The sequence below is a fragment of the Taeniopygia guttata genome, chromosome 2 (genome assembly GCF_048771995.1).
Source record: "Taeniopygia guttata chromosome 2, bTaeGut7.mat, whole genome shotgun sequence".
Lineage (NCBI taxonomy): Eukaryota > Metazoa > Chordata > Aves > Passeriformes > Estrildidae > Taeniopygia > Taeniopygia guttata.
The window spans coordinates 19,781,253-19,799,160 of NC_133026.1; the positions used below are offsets into that span (position 1 = coordinate 19,781,253).

Consider the following 17,908-nt stretch of genomic DNA (forward strand, 5'->3'; position numbering starts at 1 on the left):
ACACAGAAACAGGGTTAACAAGACTTGCTGAAAAGTATATTTGTTCATCCATACAATTAACTGCTCTTCCAGGATAGATTTTCTTATCCTGGTTCTTATTAAACATTTTCTTCTACAAATATTTTTTTTTAAGTTGACACATTTCAACATGAGCAGAGAGTCCTAAATATTCTTTGGTCCAATCTCTTGGGCATCCAAATTCAACTGAGCTGACAATAACAAGATGGGTGTTTGATGAAGTGTGTCAAGCTGTGTCTCCAGCCAGTACTAGCAGAGTTAAACATCCATTCACCACTTGCCTGAGCTACTCCTGCTTTCAAGGATTTACTGCTACGCTGTGTAATCTTAGAGCAGCCCAGACATTTTTCATCATAACGAAAAAGCCCTTTATTTTTTGTTTTTGTTTTAAATTTATGCAGTCCCATGAGTGTATATGGTATTGCATAACAGGTAAATTCTGCCAAGCAAACAGCAAATCCTCAGACTAAAGAGCTTTCATTTTAGGGGGAAAAAAAGTAATAGATAATATATTAAATTAGATAGAAAAACAAGTGACTTCTGACTTTATAGACAGGAAGATCTGACATAGAATACATTAATTTTAAATGAAAATAAATAAATTAGTGAGAAAGGGATTACAGACATTATTTGAAAGAAGAGTGCTGAATAAGAAAGTATCTTTTTTTACTCTTAAATGCAAACATTATATTTATATGAAGGTATGTGTGTGATTGTAAACACACATGTCCATGTTTTTACAGGCTGTAAATTATCTACTCTATTATATATCCAATTCCTGCATCATAAATTCACATTTTCTATCATATCACAAAAACAGGTTAAAACTAGAGTAAAACATGGCCATTAATTTGTGTGCTATTAAAACCCAAGGCTTCCCTGTACCTTAATGCACTTTGAACCTTTATGCACCTCAATTACATTGCAAAAAAGCACATCTAATACTTTGGTAAAATTGCCCATGCCAAGTCAAAGTACAGAAACTAAATAAAAAAGGTTCCCCACAAATAACCAAACTGAGGTTGCTCAGGGAAGTTACAGCAAATCAATATTTAAGAAAGAAATAGAAACACAGGAAGGTAACCATTCATGCAAATGGCAGGAAAATCTTCAGCAATCCTACAAGGTATTTGATAGCATGAGTGCAGACTTACAAGCAAAAGTAAAAAAAAAAAAAAGTGGTAGTCTTGGGGGAAGATATGGATAAAAGGTCTTTTAAGCAAAGAAAAAATTCCTATTCCTACAATACTTAGAGCCTTCTTAATATAAATAATGAGAAACCACCTAAGTAATTTTATTTTCTAAGTTATTCTTACACCCATTATTAATTGATTAATCAAACAATTGAAACCAGGCAATTATTAACGATGTGCAAAGGTTTCATGATTTTCCTTTGGTACATCTTAAAATGAAATAAGTTGTAGGTGAGAGAGGATCAGCTAAAGAATAGAGGGAAATTGTAATCAGTGATGAAACTGAGAAGAGAAAAAAACTATACTATACACATTTGCCTTTTGGGCTGGTAATACTGGCCATGGCTCCATAGAATTGCTGTTGATTTCTACAAAACACTCTTTGAATGCGATTCCAGCTAACATGGGTTCTTACACTGTAAAGGAGTCTACACCCTGGAGTACGTAAGTAAGTCCCAAAGCACATTAATTGGTCCCAAGCCTTAAAACTGAGGATGAACCATCTTTATCCTCTGATTTCCCACTGATTCTGATTAATTAATATTCGACCACTTGCCAAGCAGCCTAGCAATATCTTTACCTAGTTGGGAGAAATTTAAATATTTTAAAATATTTTAATATTCTAAAATATTATTATTTTAATATAATACATTACATTCTTTGAATAATTAATTTAATTATTTAAATTTAATGTTGAATTTAAATTTTATTATTTTAATTTAATATAATTTAGTTATTTTAATGATAAGATATTACTATATTATTTTAATATTCTACATTATTTTAATATTTTAGTATTCTACAATATTTTAAAAAATTGTTTAGGAAAAATCCAAGAAAACATAGAACATGTTTCCATTAAATCTAGCAAGTCACATGCATGGTGTATAGTTTACCACATCCCACAACACATTTCTAATGTCAACACAAACATTAATTTTGCTTTCAAAATAACTGAATTCTGTCACCTTTATTATAATTTGTATATCTAAATCCTCATGCACTGCCCACATCCAATATGATACTGAGTGCACAGGTGACTGGGTAATTTATATGAGTATTTTTTTTCAATCCATTCCTGATGCTTCAGGTATTCCATGACATTCCTGGGAAATCCCAATATAAGCACACAGCTGTGTGGTAAAAATGATCATTTAGAAAAATGTTGTTGTTTTATTAATTTCTGTCTGCAGTGACTTATTTGACTTACAAGCTATAATGAGTTAAATTTCCTTTACAGAAGTGCTTTTCTTTAAACTGGAATGAGGAAAAGGGTATGGAAAAGCAAATTTATTGCTTATATGCCAGAGAAATAGTTCAATGCTGCTTACATGAATATAAATAATCTCTGAAAGTGATATGCTCAGCTTTTCAAGGAATAAACTCTTTCTACAAGATTTTATGTCAATTTTTGATACAATTACTTATTTTTCTCATGCTCTCACATTAGCTAAAGACCTTGATGTCCAAATATCTATTGCTGCTTTTCAGTGTCAAATGGTACTGTGTGATACAAAACTTTTTCTTGTATTGAAGTTCCAGCCATGGCATATCTATAACAGTCGCAATTTTTGCTTGTTGTAGAAATTTCTAATTTATAATTTCTCCAATATTTGAGCTAATGCTTCCTTCATATCATAACATGTTGAGAGCAGTAGAGTCCTAGTAATTATTATTTTTTGTTTATTAGCAGCCTGGGCTTTAATGAAACTAAAAGAGAAGGCATAAATTTTCTCACAGCAATTTCATGCAGAAAAACAAAACAAAACAAAACAACACAAAATAAAGAACATCTCCATACCTCCAGAGAACCTATTGTTGAACCATTCATGTGGTTCCAGAATATGATTTTGCATCTGGGCCCTGTAAGGGAGATGACTGGGGTAGCAATGTCAGCTGTGTCACCAAATTCTCCATTTGAGCTATCTGCAAAGAGATACCAGCCTTCTTCAGTGCACCTGCTCAGAGAAAAATAGGTATAACTTATTAAAAAAAACCCATTTCATCATAATTAATTTAAGATTGCAATATTTCTTTAGATATCATTTGCTGTCTGGGTATCTGGATGCATCTTAGTATGTAGCCAGAATCCAAAAAAAAACCCTTGTAAATGCAGCTAGTATTTTTATATCAGAGGTTGACAAAGAAAAAAAAAAAAAAAAAAAAAAAAAAAAAAGCTGAAGCGAACCCAGAGGATCAAGTAGATGTGGGCTAGAGGGATATTCTGGATTTCCCTGCTACCCTCTTTCCTGAGGGAATTTAGAGGGTTTGATCCTGGCTTAATGCCAGGAAAACCGAAGATATCAGATGAAATTTTGTCTCCTGTGCTACCAGGAAAGATGAGGTCTCTTTGAAGTAAGCATCAGACTCTGAGTGTACAGATTGACCAGAAATGCAGTTTTAGTGTTTTGGGTATTGAAGATTTAGCCCCTTAGAAACCTTACTTTCCAAAATATAATGCAAATTCTGTCGACCAAAGATAAATTTCTCTTCTCTCCAACAGAAGCACTGCACGCTCAGTACTTCTCAAAAGAATCTTTCCCAACAAGTGCTTACAAACTTGACAATGGAACCTACATTTTTAATAGTTACTGGTATTTGGTTTTCCTTTCCTTTTGGTTTTTCAGGTTGGCCAAGTTCTGAGCAACCACTCAGTAAAGTTGCATCACTACAGCTGTGAGAAGACAATTACCCTACCCAGCAAGAACTGCCAAGTGAAACACAAGATGCTCAAAGATATCATGACATCACACTCTTCACACACTGAAAATCCTGCCTAACAGGAAGAGTAAGGTTTGCTGGTACAGGGTCAGAAACAGGTCTTCAAAAATCCTCACAAATCAGTGACTTTTTTCAGCTAGACTACTGCATCTACCTCCCCATGTGTCACACCAGAAAACAAACAAACAACAAAAAACAACCAACTGAATAATCAAAAATGCAACATTATAATGAGACAGATCTTCATTTTGCAGAGATCGGATATGTTACACGTGAGATCACTGAAAACTGCTCATAAACATAGCAGGGACCAAAGCTCATCTGGGCAGAATCCTAGGGGGAAGGAAAACTTAGGATCTGTGGAAATCAGGATCGTCTCCACAATCTTATATTCCTTTTCATGAAAAGGCAGATAAGAGAATTGCTGCTGATGCTTTTCTTTTATCACTGAATCCTGGCAACTCAGACATCTTTATAATTACTGCATGCATTTACTTAATCCTTTAGACTAAGTATTAAAACATTCTCCAAATAAACTGACTGTGCTGTAATTAATAGCTGAAAACTTTGAAAACTCATAGCTACAGATCTTTCAAGAAATATGCATTTGGACAACTCATTTATTTCCCTCCTTTCTGCTGAAGAAAGCTGTTATTCCAAGGTAGCAATTTTAGGTCTCTTTTTTGCCTTGGTGCTGAGTATTCTACCAGAGTCTTTCTTGAAGGTAAAAGAGCACTGAGTTCTCTTAAGGTTTGCAAAAATATTGTAAAATTCAAAATTTACTCTGCTTCTGGGAACTCATGCCTTCAATGACCCAAGGGTGCTTGCACTGTATTTACAACAGCATTCAAAAAGACTTGTAAGAAGCAGAATGATAAAAAAGCTCTGAAGAGCAGCAGCACTTACAGATCTCATCCTTCCCAGAGTATTCAGCATTACATCCATGCTTCTCAGTGAGATTAGTTTGAAACAGTGGCAGGGTACAATCAGTTCTATGATGAAATTCAGTCATCCATCTCTTGTTGGTATGTTCTGTCAGACACAGGCAGGCCAAAGATCACATCTATGCCCAGATGTGCCTATGCTGCACTGCCCCATAGTGCAGTCTAAGATAAGTGTCCTTTTTGACCTTGTCCCAGTGTTTGCTGTAATATCACATTTAAAACTAGTACACCAGATAAAGAGTGTTTCCTGTATGAAACACTTCACAGTGCTAGACATTAAACACAATGGTGGTACGTGATTACAAGAATATTAAGGTTATGCAGGAAAGTAATGGGAAATGGAGGGATCAGAAGGGGACGTGTAAGTATATGTAAAGCATTCTTCTTGCCTTTCACTCCTATCATGGACGTTTTCACACTTAGGACTACAAGACTAATATACTTGTGACCCATCCATGTTTAAAAGGAAAGTTTTATTCTAGTGAAAATTAACCTGCATCATTTTTGCTTACAGAATCTTGAATTCTTAAGCTGCCTGGTATAGAAGCCTCCATGGAATTTCCAGGGAGGTGCATGATCTGCAGAGGGAAGAGTTTGGAAAAAATAATGAGTAATCATTCTATTTGCAGAGAGTTCAAATTAGCTAGAGGGTCCATACCTTCTGTGGATGCGAAATTTTAGCAGAGCCAATTAACATACATGCAATCATCTGTTCAGCATGTCAAGCTCTGACTTTGAAAATAAATAATTTCTTAGCTGGCCCATTTTTATTTAACCTAATAAGAAATATACAGTGACAAGATATTCCAAAGCTTCTGTAAATGTAAATTAACAGCTTCTCTTACTCTGCCAGATGATGTTCTTGTCATCACCCTCAAACTTTGTTTTTTAAGTGATCTTCAGAGAAGGTAACTTTGTTCATTCTGAGAGTTAATCAACTGACCCACCCTTAAATTAATTTCTTTCCTATTCCATAAAAAGACTCCCTTGAGGTGTTTTTCTTTTTTTAAATGAGACATCAAGAAGCTGATGATAACAAATGTAAAACATGGTATTTTTCAACATATATAATAGTGAATGCTTTCAGCATAGATCTTACGTAAGTCCTGAAATTCAGAATACAGGTAGGTTCCCCTGCCGGAAGCTGCAAAAGCTCAGGCCAATTTAGAAAATTAGCCCATGGAAAACCTCTTAGTTGGCAGCTACACTAAGTGTCATTAAAATCTCAAAATTTACCCTTTGAAAATAATTAATTTTACCTCAGTACTACAAGCATTCCCTAAACAAAGACATTCCTGTGCCAGTTGAAAAATCCTAATTAATTTCAGAGGGAAATTCACAACATCTTAATGGATATAAATTTTTCAACATAAGCAACTGACATATATTTCCATACTTGTCTTAGTTAATAGCTTAATATTTCAAATATCTTTTGAACTGTAGTTGGCAAAGAATGGACATTTATAGAAGAATCTTCATGCTGTTTCCCCCTACAAGGCATTCCAAAGAATACAGTGAACTGAATATAATAATTAGGGAAAGATTAGGTAGGTTAAGAAAAGTTGAAGACCTATCAAAAAATTAGTCCCATCTTAAATCTTGCAGTGTTATCAATTCATGTCTCATGCTGTGAATTACACATTTCACAGTACTAATTGTCTATTGCAACATGTGAAAGGGAATCAAAACTTATTCAGATGTACTTTCTTGTACAGCTAGTACAAGCTCTTATTTAATGAACTTTTGGACATCTCTCAGTTTTTAAAGTCTTAATTCATCTGTGTATCTTCTCCTAAAGGCTTGAGAATCCCTAACTAAACACTTAAATGAACTTTTAAAATAGCCATTACTCATTATTTTTCTTTAGGACTGAAAACTAAACTTGATTAGAAAACAAATCCCCTTTCACTAAATGTTCTGATTTCCTTCCAAACTTCAGTAATAATGAGGAAAAAAAAACCCCAAAAAACAGAGAGAAAACATAAACTGGAGAGGGACATTTTAGTTTACTTAGAGTTATAAGTATCCCAATGATCAGCACACTGTACTAAATTTCAAAATTCAGAAAGCAGCAGCCTCCACATGCATTTCCATTTTTCCTGATTATATATGTCCATAAACACTGTACAGTATCTACATAGCAAATCAGAACCCCCCACCAATTGTACCTATTATGCACTGAAAGTTTTATTCTTTCAACTCTCCAACACCATCTGTCTGGGATATGCCCAGCGAATGACCTGCTATTAGAACAGATGTGTTTCTGTAGGGACCAAAAAACCAAAAATAGTGGTCAAGAAAACCCACTAGGGCACCAGATGACCTTCAAAAGAAGCACTCTCTTGACCCAAGGGAAAGGATTGCGGGATACTGGAGACATCAGGAAATGTGGGCCATCAAAGCTCAAGCTGGTGGTTAGAATCAGTCAAGACAGTGGCTTCAGTTTGAATTTTCCACATCCTCTGCATCCTTTATCAGGGTACTGGGCCTATGGGAGATAACTCCCCTCTCTAGATTCTTTTCCCCAAAGCATGAGTAAGCAGCAGGCAGATTTGGTAAAGTTAATGCATTTGAAATTGTTTGAAATTAGCTACAATTTCCTAATTAAAAACCTTTCATCAGAAGATTTCTGAGAAAAAAATATTAGTTAATAAGGTGTTAAATTCTAACTTTTAATTCCTAAAAAACATATTTATGAGAAAATATTCATGATTTTGTCTTTTTTTTCTAGTACTATCATCAGAACATAGCATAAAATATTAAATTAAATTAAAATATAGATTTTAAAAAATCAGTTTTAATGCCTTATATACTTGACAGAAAGTGGTGGTAAACTGTGATATTTTGACCTTTGCACCATGCTAACTTCATTTTCTGTTGATTCCTATTAATTCTTGCTTCTTAGTGTCAATACCAGATGATATGACGGTTCTGGTAAAATTTAAGAAGGTATATAAAGAAAAGTTGTTATACTTTCTAGCAACAAAAGTTGCAATACAAATATACAGCATTCAAAATTCATTATTACAAAATTCAAAAGGAAACAAGCAAATAAACAAGGACAGGTTAATTTTATGTATTCATATAGAGTCAAATGTAACCTCAATATTATTTGTAAAATGGGGAAGCCACATTCATATGATACCTTTTACATGAAATTTGCCTGTAAGGTGGGAAACTGCTAAAAGGTGGGTAGAAAAAAAATATAAACATTACAAAATATTACAGAAAGTATTTTAGAAATATATATATATATATATATAATAACAAGCCTTTTAAAAAGCACACCCTAACATTTCCCTCAACATTACATCTGCCTGGAGAAGTCACAAAAAATGCGACAAGAATTCAGAAGTGAAAGACAATTTAATATTCAAGCAGTCATTCAAGAAGAAATTTATCACCTCCTTTTTGGGCTGGGTTAACAACATGTCAGTGGACTTCCCATCGTGCTGGTCAGTTCAGGTGGTGGGAAGGAAGGAGAGGGACTCGTGATGGGCATGGCCATGTTTTTAGTTAAGGTGCATAGTGACTGCACATATCTTTAGGAAGCATGGGAAGACTTATGCTGAGAGAGAAGAAGGATTAAAATAAAACCTTGTTTCTTTTGTATCTGTTAGATATTCTGTGTCTGCACCAGAAATTCTTTGACTACTAATTCTTCTGTAGCTAATACAGGATGGGCTATTATAGGTTGTAACATGTGAACAAAACCTTCACAGACCTCTTGCAGTTTGACATATAATATATTCATAGGCTTCAAAAAAATTCTTCCCTGAATAAAGATTATTGCATCTGTGAGAATACTGTTTCAGGAAAATAATTTATATTCAAAATTAAAATGTATAAAATGTGTAATTTCCAATATTCTTAAAGGAAGTTAAGAACTCCAATAATTTAATTAATTCTGTGCACCAGAGAAAGATTTTCTCTGCTGAACACTTCCAACCATTTAAATTCTAATAGGTCCTAAATCGTCAGTAACTGAAATCTGTATCTAACAAGTAGAATGAAAAAAAAAAGGAAGAGAGACCTTCCTTGAATTAAAATTCAGCATTTCTGTATAGATTAAAAAAAAACAATTAAAAGAGAATTGAGAGCAAACAGTCATTAGGAATACATATTTTCACTTACAGTCCTATGTGGCATATTAATTTCAAACTGGTTATTCCAAAAAAGAGTAAATTCTCTTATTATGACTTGATTTTTTTTTTCTAGTAACCTTCCACATCCATGAACATTTATTATTAAGGCTTAATAAATGTAAAAACAAAAAATGTAAAATGATTGTCCTGCCATAATAAAGCAGACATAAATATTTTGGAAGACAGGTTTCTGAAAGAATGTCATACATCTATTTCCTATTGCAGAAGACAACCTCTACTTGTGCTCCCAACTGTCTGTAAAATGCTGGATGCCGACTGACCAAGTTCTTTGCATAGTGCTAGAGAAAAAAAAAAAATCTTTCTTAAGCATCTAAACTTTATCACATGACTGAGGTTCAATACTTAATTCAAACTGCATGGAACCAAAGGTGCTTAACACAGCAAAGCACAAGTCAAACTGACACCTGTAATTGGACACTGACATCAGAAAGTTGCTCAAAAGAAAACCACTAGGAATATGAGAAGGAATTCTTGTACTAAATACAACTGTAGTATATTTATTATTGGATCCTAAAAGTCAAAATTCCAAAAGAAAATTTCTATCTGTGACCATGCTTCAAGTGTATCACAGAAAAATTTGATGCTTTGTTTTATGTAATAAATACAAATTTCAGGAAGAAAATGAGGCAAATGTAGGCAAAGTTTTACCTACACAAAATTATTAAATAATTCACAGTTTAATTTATTTTCATTATGAATTTAATCCCATGCTCTGGCATCCTAACATAAGAGGTAAAAAATACTTTGGGTATATGCTCTTTCTTTATACAAAATTAAGTTTTATTAAATTATGACTGCTTGCAATAAAATAATTTGACATTCTGCAAATAATTTCTCGCCATTAGCTTATTCTTGAAAGCAATTTGTATTTAAGTTAGACACAAAAGGAAAAACAGCCCAAAAACAAACAAAAAAAACCACACACAATTTTTAATTTTTCCACTTCTTTTGAAGTTCTCAGATTCTCAAATTTAAAACATTTCTTGACTGCTGAAAAAACTGCTGGGCTTAAGCATATTACTTAAAACCTTTAATTTTTCTAACTTTCCTGAATTCTGAAATGACTGTCTGAAAAGGAGACACAAAAGAAAGACAGATGTATTAAAAATATGTTTACCAGGGGAACTACTTACACAGCAATAATTATCATGTCAACTTCGTTTTATCTCTGCATCCATTTTTGTTTTGATTTATTAGATTTGATGCACGAATTATCATTTCAATTAAGTGACTACGAAGTTTTCAATTAACAGTTGTAACCAAACATCGTTAATAATGTCAGAGAATTTGCTACATCACTAACCAGATTGTTTAAAAAGAAAACAAACTAGTAGACATCCATTTGCTGGTGTCAATTTAATACACTTGTTTAAGCCTACACAAACTGGTATTTTGTTGTTGCAGCTTTTAGAAGCGTAACTACAATAGAGAATTCCTTTTGTTAAGTACAGAAACACATCACAGGAGCTCTCCATTCGAATATGAATAGTGGTCTTCTCAGTGCACAGTGCCAATGTCACCCAGCCCTTTGCACAACACAAGGAAAGCCCTTGAGCTTTCCAGCTCAAGCCAGGGACTTTACAGCTCAAGGCAGGCTCCAATGGCAGACTCCCACAATGGCTTCTATTCCTCCAGCCTTTGGTTTCTCTATACACATACAAGCTGTTCCCTCTATTTCCAAAGTAATTACTTTCACTTAATTAATGTAATTACAGCTTCAAAGACTCACACCTTCACCTCACCATTCACCAGCCTACATGTGGCTAGCCCAAATACTTACTCTGGGGGAGCAGGTGGTTTGACTACAAGTATTCACAGGTATTTTTGCTGAAAGAACTCATTGTAAGCTGCACTGCCAACTACTCTTGCATCAGAATTAATACAAACATTTCTATACACAGTCCTGCATATTTTATTTTAATTTGCAAACATACAGGATTACAGTAACACAGCTTGCCTCCTCTAACTAGTGGAAGTTTGGGGAAAATGGATGAGAAAATAAAGTGAAATGTTGCAGGGCTTTAATTCAACAAAACTGCTGCTCTGCATCTCCTGTGGTAATTTGGAAACATCTATTTTCTGTACTTCTCTATAGGCCAATAAACAAAGGGAAGGGGGAAATCACAGAACCAAACTGCATCTCATGTGAAACATCACAAGAGCAATACATTACAGAGTTGCCTGAAAACTGTAATCTCTATGGATCATTTACTTTCTCTTTTCATCAGTCCTTTTCAATATACTGTTAGTTGCATTAAACCTTGAAAATATGTTGAAAACCAGTAATACAATTCCATGTATCACTCTGCCACTGTAAACCTATACTAGAAAGGTTGTGGGATGATTTACTAAATACACATACAGGGCTGGTATTAGCTAATATACAACAATTAGAGAGCAGTCAAGGAGAGATTTGGCAGCTAATTTATCGTAAACAGTTGCTCTGTTTTGTTATGGGATACACTTCCTTTTCATATATAATGTAGAGACCTAGAAACAGCTTGACAGCCTTGTAATTCTTTGCTGTTGTTGAATGATTATTTTGAGTTTGATATTGCTGTTTTGGGATCTTTGAAAAAATAAAGTAATTTTAATGAAGTATACGGTGAAACTAACATATTGAGCTCACTCTTTAATAGTGATAGAAATTCAGGCTGGGTAAATGCAAAATAATGTAATTTTAAACTAGTAGCAATATAGCAAAGATTTTGTTGAAGTGGTCTTAATTTAAAGACCATCTTTGCAGTCTATGGGCTATTGTCACAGAAACTAAACATACATTTCACTAAAATCAGGCAGGTGTTTTTCTGTTCAGATTAATTACATTGTACAAAAATGTACTTATTAATGAAGTTCTATAGTATTTAAAATTGATTGTACTTGCTAGTTACTTGTAGGGATTTTTTTTTCGATACGTTGACATTCAATACATTACATAATTGGAATACATCAAATTAATGTATTTTTTTTAAAACACATTTCTTACTTAATTAAAAAAAAAAATCAGAAAACTCCATACATTTAAAACTAAATGTTCATGCAGAAAAGGTATTTTTTACTCCTTGAGATAAATCAAAGGAGTATCCTCAGAGGAGCTAGTAAATATCTTAAGCAATCTATACAGAATGCAACATTAATTTACAAATCTTCACTGAGAGAATAGAAATATTTTACATTTTAATATGAATTTATGTCATTAACCAGAGAAATGGTAAAATAAAAATAAGTAGTAAAAAAATACCAGCTAAACTGAAGTTAGCTCTAACTACAGTAGTTTTGAACTGCATTAGGGAAATATTAAATGAGTGCAGAATTCACAGAACATTTTGTGTTAACTTGTACAGCCCACCCTTGGGCAAACTGCTGGGATAAGAGCAATAGCACAACAACAACAACAAAATTGGAAGCAACAGCTAGCTAACAACTAGCAATATCTAGTAAGGTAGAAAAGTGACCATAAATTTTCTGTGTGAATAAAGACTGAGAAGGCATTCACATCAAACTAATCAAGAGTACGACCACAATGAACTAAATTAAGCAGTGCCAAATTAATTACAAAGCCTGCTTCCAAAAGAGAAGTCAACTTCAAAAGAAGTGTAAAAGTAGGATGAAAAGTTGTAATAGCAGGAATTGATAATGCAGTGCAAAGAGCAGTGGCCAACACCTGGTTTTGACATGTCAGAGGTCATCTTGCTGGTGCCACAACCACTGCAGAGACCAGACAGAGCACCAGTCCCCCTGGGAGCTGCCAACAGCCTGCAGCCCACTGGGCTGGCAGTTTGGGGTGCTGGAAGGAGGGTAATGCTGGAGCAGCCTTGTCTTCCAAACTTGCTTTTCCATAAGGGGGGAACATTCTTGTACTCCACATATCCTGTGGGAGGAGCACACGTTTCTCTGGATAGGGAGGTACTGAAACTTTTGGGAGTTACTTATGGAAAGGTTACTTAAAAATTTTTACCTGCTTATTAATGATTTTTTAAAATTTTGATTAATCTCTAGTATTGATCCTGCATTCCTACTTCACCTATTGTCAGTTAATTACATGTCACTAATAAATTGGTAAACTGCTTCAATATTGTAAATGCAGCAGTTTTTCCCCTTGACAATCTACATGTGGTTAAGATCTCACATTTTAGAAGAGACTCAAGCACCTGAAAAAATGTACTCACGTAGTATGATCGGTTAATGGGCAGTGTTGTTCTTCCTCAGGGTACAGATTTGCTCCTCTTCCAAGTTGCCACTTGAATGTCTTTGTAAAAAGTATGGAGTAATTTCCTGACATCTGTTCCAAGGCTGGTTGATGCCATCCACACAGGTCTTTATCTTCAAAGTCACAGACTTCCATAACTTTAGAGATTAACAGTGATTACTCATGTTTATATAAAAATTGAAATTCATTAACTCATGTTGCAACCCAAAAAGCGGCATGGAAATAAAAAGGATTCAATTTATAGTATCCATGGTTACTGAACACATTACTAACATGCAAAGTTTTTTCCTTACAGATAAAACATGAATTTTATATTTTCTCCTCTATTAGACTGATTCTAATTTTGGGAATACACCAATTCATTTGCACCTCAGTATCTACCTTCATGTGAGTTCTGACCACCTTTCAGGCAATTCTAATAATTTATCATGCAATATACATGGAAATTCATGTAAAATTCATCAGCTGAGAATGTGAGCTGCTGTATAGTTCTGTCTCCAGTCCTGTAGATTGATGACATTAGCAAATCGTAGATTGTCTACAAAGTCCATGAACATAACTCTAAAAAAAACCCCAAAAAAACCCAAACCAGATTTAAAGCAGTCCTCATAAAACTTGAAAATTACATAAAAATGCATAAATGCATCTATTTGGTATTGGTATCAAATAGATTGTTGTCTTACTAAAAAAAAAAAATGTTCAGCTGTCTTCCAAAGAGTTTTTGCTTCCTGAGCATCAAAGTGAGCTCACTACTGACCCTACTTAGGGTAAAAAAACCAATTTTATTTTCCATTTCTGCTGTGAATATTTATTCTCCAGCACATGGTCCAAGTTGAGTCTAGTCACTCTCTAGAACTTTGGAACAGATTATTACACTTAAGTTTAAGCAACTGCAGCGAGACTTGTGCAAGGGGAACAAGAATTTATTTTAACCCATAAACCCATAAAAAATGCTGCGTTAAGAAATCATGTTTTGTTGGTAGAATGTGCCTGATGCTTCCTTACTTGAAGGCTAAAAATAGTAGACTAAAGAGAGAGTGAGTTTTGATTTATAGGTTGCATATCCTCACTAAGGAAGCAAACTACAGCCAGTGTGATCTCATGGGTTGCTCATATGAAGATTTGTGATGTTTCCTGAGAATGATGAGTTGTGTTAAATGCTTATTCCCCTTTTGAACATGCTCTGTCAACATTATATTTAAAGTGCCTCTGAGAAAGATAACATCTTCCTGTGACCATATTTCTGTTTCAGTCTGGACATTTTTAAGTCCTAGTCCAGCATTGTCCCTTAAGTGATAAATTCCCATCTTAGTGATGGGAGACCTCAGATGGAGCAAATATGTAAAGGTGTATTCTCCACAGTATTTATCTTGCTTAGGAGAAAAAGATGTTTTGTGAGATACTGTTCTGAGAGGAGAAATATTCAGAGGGCTCTGCATTTGTGTTTCAGGGCAAGATTTTAATGGCTGTTGAAGTGTTTTTTTCACACTATAGGAAACTAGCCATGGTACTCAAACATCAGATTCATTTCTTCCAGTTATTCCCACATAGGAAATAGACATAGGGAGAGAATGATACTTTTACTCACTGAGCCCTCAGCCCTGAGAGAGGTGATTGAATTCCCTTCACAATGTGTAATGAATTAAGAGTTTTCATTTTTAGTGACAACAGACCTTGCCTAGGCTGATGAGGTCACTGTCTCTAGATGTCTATCCCCCTCATTAACTGGCTTTGGTACTTTCAAGAACTGTTCTTTGAGGCAAAAGGAAGTCATTAATGACATCTAAAACACCACAGTGTGAACTCCTGCAACTCAAAAGCAATCAACAATTGTCTTAGATCTTTATGGCACATCACGTGTGGACCTTGTCCATTGTCCCCCTTACAGTGTTCCATAAGACTATCAGAGCTTTACAGGCTGGAATTCACTTCTGTGTGGAGTAGGCTGTATTTCACAATTATTGGTGATGCTGAAACAATTTTGTATTTAAAAAATCCCAATAACCAACCAACCAACCAAAACCCATACTCATTGAAGTAGTTAAGAAGTGGATACAGTTCTCCCAGATGTCCACCCCAAAGATGAAACTCTAACGCTTTTCTCTCTTCCAGTCTGGACTAGTGAAAATTTTAAGAAAATATGCTCACTTAAAACTGTCATGTATGATTACCAATCATTAAGGAACTGAGGATTCCTTCCCATACCACATTTCAGTAGTAACTTGAATTGAAATGTTGAGTCTGAATCAGAAGGCAGAATACATCACACATATTAAGAGTAAAATGTTACTTTGTTCCTGGGGAAAATCACTTTAAAATAGCATCTTGGTGGTAATACCAAATTGCAAAGATAAGATAGAGCTTAAGACCCACAAACTAGTAAGGTAGCAAAGAACATGATTTGATCCACTCACCACAAGCTGATTCATCAGACTTATCAGAGCAGTCAGGTCTAAAATCACACTTCTGGATCATCTGGATGCAGTGGCCAGAGGCTCGACAGACAAACTCCTTCTCTGTGCAGTTGTTCATGGGGAGCGTGGCAGGAACTGAAGTTCCTGAAGTAGTTGTAGAAATAGTGGGCAAGTATCCTTTGAAAAAGGAGCCAAAAGGATGTTGAGCACCTGGATTAAGGCATTTCAGCTTCATGATTTCTTCCTTTGCCACTCTCCCCCTTTTTCCAGGGTATGGCTTTACTGGAATCAAGCCTGGACCGTTGAGTGACTGAAATACTGTTCAGCAGGAGCTGAATTGGAGATTTCCTCAGTGGAAAGCACTGGTTTTGTCACACCATCCGTACAATCTTTGACACTTGCAGGATTTACACTCTTTCAAATTTGAATTAACCCAGTGAATAATTTAAAAAAACTAATGACAACACTCACACAGCAATCAGAGAAGCTGATTTTCCCTGTGCACCAAAGCTAACAGATTGTTCAGATGATAATGGGTTTTTCAACATGTTGATTACTACAAGCGACTGTGGGAATTACTATGTAACCTTCTTACCTTGTAAATTTATTGCTGAAAAAAATTATTTTCTCATTAGAGAAATTATTCTGAGGTCTCCACCTTGTTCCACCACCTCCTTTATATTTAGTTCAAACTCATTACCACTTCTTTCAAATCAATTGTCTTTTTTCGTCCTGCTATTCTTCACTATGCACCTTTCTTCAAGCTTACTCTCTTTTCTTGAAAACCTTTGCTACTATTGTCCATAAAAGGAATTTCCATTATAAAGCTCCTTTTTAAAATTTAATAATTTATGAAATTATAGCTGTAGTGCACAATGCACCTGAACAGTACACCTGAGTTAATTAAAAAGTACATGTGAAAACTTTTCATATTAAATGTGTCTGGGATAGCAAGGATTTTTTTTTTTTTTTTAATCCCTGACGGCTGGAGCTCTAATATTGATAATAAATTACCCATTTCTATTTTGTAGGGTAGAAAGCAAATCTATGACATGAAATAAATTTGTTTCCAGTCAAATTAATGATACTCTCAAATTGTCCTAAAACTCATACAAAAGACTTAGAGAGGAAGGAATGTTTTGAAGTAAGAATTGTATGAATTGATAAATTTATCTACAACTCAGAATAACAGCAAGGACCTTATTGGTCAGAAATTTTTAAATACAAATGTCACATTTAAGACTTTGCTCCTGATACACTGAAATGGAAGAAACTTTGAATAACCATAGCCTTCACAACACCTGAAAAGAAAGGAGGATGTGATACTTCCTCTATTTTGAAACAATTTATTTTCTGTACTTCATTGAATACCATTTTGTCCAGAGCAAGTATCACTGAATAGCCTTTGGTCAAAGCATTCAAATGATGTGTTGAAGCAGTACGCTCAAAATTCAAAAGATTCAACATCTTTAACGTTACTTATAAGAGACTTTACCACCAAGCTGTCAAGTCCATCTCTCTCTGTCAGCATTTGGTCACTTAAAGTGGACCTAGAGCAATTGGGCACTGTTTGATTCTAGGGTGCAGGGGCAGGGGAACCCTGCTTTTTCAACCTGATCCAATTGGTGTTAAATATGGTGGAATGTGCCATAGCTGTTGTCTATTTTGCAGGCTATTCCCACAGCCTCTTTGACTGTTTTTTTGTTGTTGTTGTTATTGGAATATTTTACTACGTGGAGGAGATGAAAAAAAACAGGACCCTAGACGGTCTCAAAAATTGCTCTCAATTTCAGAAATATATAAAACACAAAGCCTGATTCCTGTCCACCATTATACTCGAGTATTTTCAATTTATCTTTCCACACACAAGGGTTTTTTTTCTTAATTTGAAACTTTGAAACTCTGACTCTCTATGTCTTTCAATTTCTTGCTTAGTTTTAAAGTTTTCTTCCTGACTAATTTGAAATTATTTATGGATTTTCTGATTAAGATTTTATTCCCTAAATATAAGGCACAATCCATTAACTGAGTATTTACAAAAAGCCTTCATATCCAAAATGTTATAATACCTACTTTACCCTGTATAAATATGTTAAAACACTAGATAATTATCTGCAAAAGAAATACCATACACATTTAATATTCCTTGTAGAACTAATTATATCTGTAAGAAATTTTTGGAGTAGCAGAACAAAATGCATCTGCAATAGTGTGTTTTAGAGTAAGTGCTAGGATACTACTA

The 17,908-nt window shown here is 34.5% G+C and overlaps 1 protein-coding gene across 1 annotated transcript in view; it reads right to left on the reverse strand.

The window, feature by feature from the left end:
* Positions 1-17,908, reverse strand: part of MALRD1 (MAM and LDL receptor class A domain containing 1) — a 237,617-nt gene that overhangs the window by 140,328 nt on the left and 79,381 nt on the right. Inside the window, exons 20-22 of the mRNA XM_072925466.1 lie at positions 15,667-15,843; positions 13,212-13,389; positions 3,013-3,169 (exon numbers count right to left, since the gene is read on the reverse strand). Coding sequence (XP_072781567.1) covers positions 3,013-3,169; positions 13,212-13,389; positions 15,667-15,843 — 512 coding nt within the window. The remainder of the gene's footprint in view (positions 1-3,012; positions 3,170-13,211; positions 13,390-15,666; positions 15,844-17,908) is intronic.